Source organism: Vombatus ursinus, unplaced genomic scaffold, assembly GCF_900497805.2.
Source record: "Vombatus ursinus unplaced genomic scaffold, bare-nosed wombat genome assembly UNPS02005286.1, whole genome shotgun sequence".
Lineage (NCBI taxonomy): Eukaryota > Metazoa > Chordata > Mammalia > Diprotodontia > Vombatidae > Vombatus > Vombatus ursinus.
In genome coordinates, this window is record NW_020945064.1 from 4,417,754 (window position 1) to 4,423,422 (window position 5,669).

At 46.8% G+C, this 5,669-nt stretch overlaps 1 protein-coding gene across 2 annotated transcripts in view; it reads left to right on the top strand.

Moving 5' to 3' along the window:
- The window catches only part of DBNDD1 (dysbindin domain containing 1), a 20,583-nt gene extending 16,934 nt beyond the window's left edge, over positions 1 to 3,649 (top strand). For both annotated transcript variants that reach the window (XM_027847600.1, XM_027847601.1), the window contains one exon: positions 790 to 3,649. In XM_027847600.1, the coding sequence (XP_027703401.1) occupies positions 790 to 933 (144 nt within the window). In that variant the 3' untranslated portion in view covers positions 934 to 3,649. The remainder of the gene's footprint in view (positions 1 to 789) is intronic.
- The last annotated feature ends 2,020 nt before the right edge of the window (positions 3,650 to 5,669 follow it).

The window sequence follows — 5,669 nt, forward strand, 5'->3', positions numbered from 1 at the left end:
CACACACACACACACACACACACACACACACACACACACACACACACCCCTGCTCACAGCAGAGTCTGCACTCACTGGGCGGATCCAATTGAATAAATATGTAAATCCATCCCACGGAAGCTTCAATGAGAAGGGACTGTGACCGGAATGAATGATTAGCCGCTCTCCCTAGTGTCGTAGGGGCTTCAAACAAATGCAAGTGCTGCACGGAGGTCCCAGCCCCAGATCGTAGCATTAAAAATAAAGGAGACAAGCACAGTTCCCAACCTCTCCCAAGTCTGGGGCTGAGAAACTCACGGCACATTCCCTGACAAAGGAGTGGGCCGCAACTCTCACAGAAGCCCACTGGCTACACATATCTGCCATCCCTTGTTTGATGTATGAGTCCCAGAGGCATTAATAGCTATGTTCCACCTCCCCATCCCCTCAGGCAGAAAGAGAGTGAGGTGCGTGTTGGGGGTAGGGTGGCAAGGCCCAGGGGGCAGGGGGAATTCCTAATGAGAAAAACCAATTCTCTGGCTGTGATGTAGGGTCATGAGGTCAGTGCCCAGGGCATCTTATTTTTCCTAGACCAGCAGCATCAACCAATTCCCATGGAACTGAGGTTAGAAATAGATTACATTAGAGTTTGTGTTGGAAACACACACACACACACACACACACACACACACAGAGACACACACACACACACACACACACACACACACACACCCCCGAGCTGACTGTCTGAACTCTCCCACTTGGGCAGCTCACTCACCCCTGCTCTGTCCTGTCTTATCTCTACCCCAGGTTTACACACACACCCGCTCCCTCGAGCTGGGTATCTGCGTTCCCCCTCCTGGACCCGGACCAAAGCTGAACAAAACAGAGAAAAAAAGCATCTCAGTGACTCTGAGCTGCAGGCTGGGGTCGTGGACACTTTTCTCACTATAGAGAGGCCCAAGGAAGACTAGGCTCTTTTCTAACCTGCCCTGGGAACTGCATTAAGGGGCCAAGATGGGAATGTCCACAGTTGCACTAATCACAAATTCTGGACGATTTGTGATGCTGAAAATAACCTTGACCTGAGAGACTTTGGCAAGACCTGCGGGGGAAAAGTTAATTACGCAGCCCCTCCTTCATCTCTGCCCAGACTGCTTTGCTTCCTTCAGTCCCATTTCCGAGAGGTGGAGTCAGCTTGGTATGAGCTGAGCCATCCCTCCAGACTGCCAGTGTCCTACGGTGACGGCTGGCAGACAGAGGGAGAAGGGGTTGGAAGGAACTGGCAGGAATTTTGGCACTTTAAGCTCCCTCTGTCTTGAGGTATATGCCAGTGCATTATTGGGTCTTCAGAGCTGGAGGTGTAGGCTGAATTTGCCTTGAGTCCAACATTCTGGCAATGCTGGTCAAAGGAGAAGGAGTGAAGGTCTAAACCAACAGATTCTTCTAAGACAGTTAAGTGCTATAAGACAAAAGCAAAGCCCAGCCGCTGGGTTCCTCCCGCCACCCTTTAGTATAAGCACAGTCTCTTTCCAGTGGCCTTACTCACATCTTCTCTGTGCATTGGATCAAGACCTACATGTATTTTCTGTGGAATGCTACTGCTTAGAAACCAGGACACTACACCTCTCACCTGATCAGAAGCTTAGCATCTCCTAGGGGGACTGCCTGGCACCCTAGCAAAACCACAGTAAAATCTGGGACGGTCCCCAATGTTACAGGGATCAGGTGTGGGAATGACGGTAATGGCGGCCACTTCTCCGACATCTGTGTACTGGTTTAAGGGACCCAGCTTCTCTCTGCTTATCAACTCTTCTGGAAAGTTCCCCTTTTCAGAACTGGTGCTGTCCAGCTCTAAAATGGTTCTGGGAAAGGCTGAAGAGTAGAAGACAGTTCAAACTGGTAACATTCAATTTACTTGTTTATCTCCAGACCCAATGGATGGCCTTGAGGTTCCCCTTTTTCACAAAAGTGGCACCAAATTCAGAAACTGGAGTGTTTGCATTAGAAGGAAAAGGGAAATTGCTTTTGTGTTCAAATTCTAGAGGTTGCCTAGGGGCCGAGGACTCCCTTCTGAAGATATCCATACTGATTTGATTCTTGCCACACTTTCAGTCAAGGGAGGTAGAGTTGGTGACTAATCTCCTGTTCTCTCCTACCACCCATCCTTCCCCAGAGTCCTTCCTTGGGTGAGAGAGCCGAGCACTAGATCAGCTTTGTAACCTAGACCCTTTATGACTTCTGGGCTGGGCTTTCTCTTGGTCACCTGAAGACTGAGGGGACTCTGGCCCCATTCCCTACCTTGCTCAGAACACCAAATAATGCCAAAACTGCCTAAAGAACCACGGCACCTCCCTTAAACAATTAAGGAGGGGGGGAGGAAAAGAGGCTCATGAGACACTCCCCCTTTCCCGCCCGCCACAACCTTCTTAATGGGCTACTTCTCATGTTCCAATAACATGGATTTCCTGTCCTACACATCATCTCCAGTTAATCTCATGTAAACACATTATACCCTAAAGTAACTTTGAGCCTGTGGCTGCCTGTTACATCCCCACCGTCCTCTTTGCATCCATATGGTACTGTCTGGCTTGGTGTCACTTGATGCTGAAAGGAAGCAGGGACCATTTTTTCTGGCTGTGGCTTCTGCCCAAAGGAGGGACTTCGAAGATGACAACTTCTCACCAGCCGAGATGCAGGAAGGTGAGGGAGACCTAGAAGTCCTGAAGAGCCGACATCTCTTCTAATCAAAGAGGTGCCCAGCCCAGCTGCTTGCTGGCAGTCCCCACAATGTTTAAATTCCATTGTATTAAACGGCAAGGAACCAGGGTCACCAGACTGGCACCAACCGATGCCATGTCAAAGAATGCTTTCAGAATAGGATCCAAACTCACTTTTTCACTTGAACCATAGATCGTGGGGACCTTTGACCATTTTCCTTTCTCCATTCAAGCTCCTGATATGGATACAAAGAAGGTTCTTCCAACGGAGATGGAATCAAATAAAGTTGAGTCAAATCTCTGAATCCCTGCTGTTTTGCAGGGCACTGAGGGAGTAACAAGGAAGAACTAGCAACGATTCTGGCCCTCAAGCATCTCGCAGATGCCAGTGACAGGAGAAGGCTTAGGGACTGATTCCCTGATTTCAGGGGCTGTTAACCAAGCCACTTCCCAAGAGCTCAGTAGTGCTGGCAAGTGGCCAGTTGGCAGATGTACTGGCACCTCTCACTCCAACTGACATGTACACGCCACTGGGGGCTTCTGGCTTCGTTCAGCTGGCTGGAATACTCAACGCTTGTGTGTTTTGCTCTCCCTTCTGCAGATACTTACAAACCAAGAATCTGTTAAGATGAACACTACCCATTGCATTCAACAAATACGCCATCAGGCCTGCTGTATTCTTTGTAATTAATTTCCAGAAAAGCAGCCGTATTAGAAAGTGGAGAAATTTGCTTCCCTAAATTATATAAAAAGGACCAATTCCTGGGTTAACCTTTGTGCATTTTCTTCCTGAACCAGTTCTACTACTGGGATATCAGTATAGCCAAGTAATCATGTCAGTGGGTCAAGGTACTGAGCAATATGATACTTGCCCAACACAATAAAAATAAATTTCTCACCTTGTTTTGCTTTTCAACTTTATTACATGAAGGCAGCTAGAGCAGCACGACAGGCACATCATCTACTCATCTGTGACCTGTCCCTCTCGTGTACTGTACCATTCATTAGTTCATGTAGCAGCTTTCTATAGTGTCATTTGAAAAAAAAAATGGTATTAAAACCTCATCCCCTTAATTTGAAGGTGTCTCCTTGGTTTCTAACTTCCCAGTGGACATCAGAGGAGTTATCTAGAGCAGGACTGCATGTACAACAGCGCGAGAGCGAAGGGAAGACAGCAGTGCTGAGGTCAGTTCAAGCTGCCGCAGTGGAGGCTGAGCAGGCAGGTGCTGCTTCCCTGGAGGAGACGATGCCTTTAGGATACCCACAGGCTTTCACATGGTTTCCCAAACTGCCAAATGCCACTGGAGCTCAAACAGGCGTATCTGGGTCATGTTCCAGGGAACGTTGGCCTCAATTTTCAAGCCCAGAATGATACTGGTGATGGGGATTTGGAGAGAAAATTTTAAAAATCTTATTTTTGTGCAATCCCACTAAGTGTCTTAGACAAATGGATGAGGCGGGAGAAGCACCCTTGTAGGCCACTTCTCCTTCTATTGGATGGCTGTGAGCGAGAGAAGTGTCAGGGCCTGAGAACAGCTGACTTTAGCCAAAGACCAGAGCAGCGTACGCCAGGTCTGAAAGGAGAGAGCTGAGACAAAGATCTGTTTAATAGACCAAAAACCTACTTATGCTTCGGCTTCTCATGTAATTCAAGTAAAAATTCAGTATGGGGCCCGAGTTAGCCAGCTCATGCTACACCTCGGCTCCTGGCTTTGATGCTAGAGACCAGCCCACACAGAACTCTTCTGGTTCTTACTGCTACTCGCTAAATAGCCAAAAGGGAGGATTCTGGCTCATCTGCCTACAAAGTGGGAGGAAAGGGTCTGTAGACTTGTTTTTCATAGAACATCCTGAGAAAGGGTCCATGACACAAAAAAAGGACATGAACCTCTGGTCTAAAATCCCTAAATACGAGCATCCATGTACAAGAATGCTCAGTTTCCTGTTCTGGTAGAGGGAGGAATGAAAGACCGTGTTAAAAGATTTCTATTATGTTAGTCTCCTGGTTGACTATAGACAAGGTAACTTTGTTTTCGGTCTAACCCAAATTAGCAGCTCACAGACCAGACTAGAGAGGAGAAATGACCTCCTTCCCCATATTTGTGGAGATCACCATCAAATTCTAGTGCGTGCTCACATTTGCTGTGGGTTAGAGGCACGGCCTTTGACCTGAAGTAGCTCACAATTCTGAAGAAACAAAACAGACACATTCGTTTCCATTCGAGTATTCCATGTTTATTAATTTGTTTGTAGTTTGCTTCATGGTTTCTCATTTCATTTGGTGGAATGCAATTTAAAATGCCATTCCCAATAGCTGAAGTGTTATATAATACAACATAAAGTATCATTTCAGAGGGAATGGATTAGGATAAGCAATTCTAACCCATTCCCTTCCTCCCTCCACTTCTAATAATACATGCAAAAATAAACGAGGGATTCCCCAAAAGGAAATATAAGAATTTTAGAGTCAGCTAATTGTTTAAGAAAAAGAATGCTCCAGATGCAAAGAATGTTTTTGTGTTTTTTTGGTGGTGTTGTTTTTGGCCAGGGGAAGATATAAAACAAAAAGGTGGAGGTAAGATAAATTAAGAAAGTAGGATAAATTAAGGCTGAGAATGACTAGACAAGCAGCAGGAAACATCTGTCATTATTTCATGCTGGGCCCAAATAAAGGACCATGACCCTGAACATAGGTAATCTGAGTCCGAAGAGCCACATGAGGTCCTTGAGAAGGGAGGGGACCTTGGCATTTGGTGGTTGACGTTTATAATAACTGTGAAGGCCGGGAAGCAGAGGCCAATGCAGGAGTGAGCTCACAGGCGCACAGCCCTGGAGCTGGGAAGGTTCTCGAAGGCCTTCTAGTCCACTCCTCCGCCTTTTAATGCTGAAGAGATGGAGGTGAGGGATTCTGCTCAAGGTCATACAAAGTGGCAAATACTGGAAAGAACCACCACAGTCTGTATTAAGAAT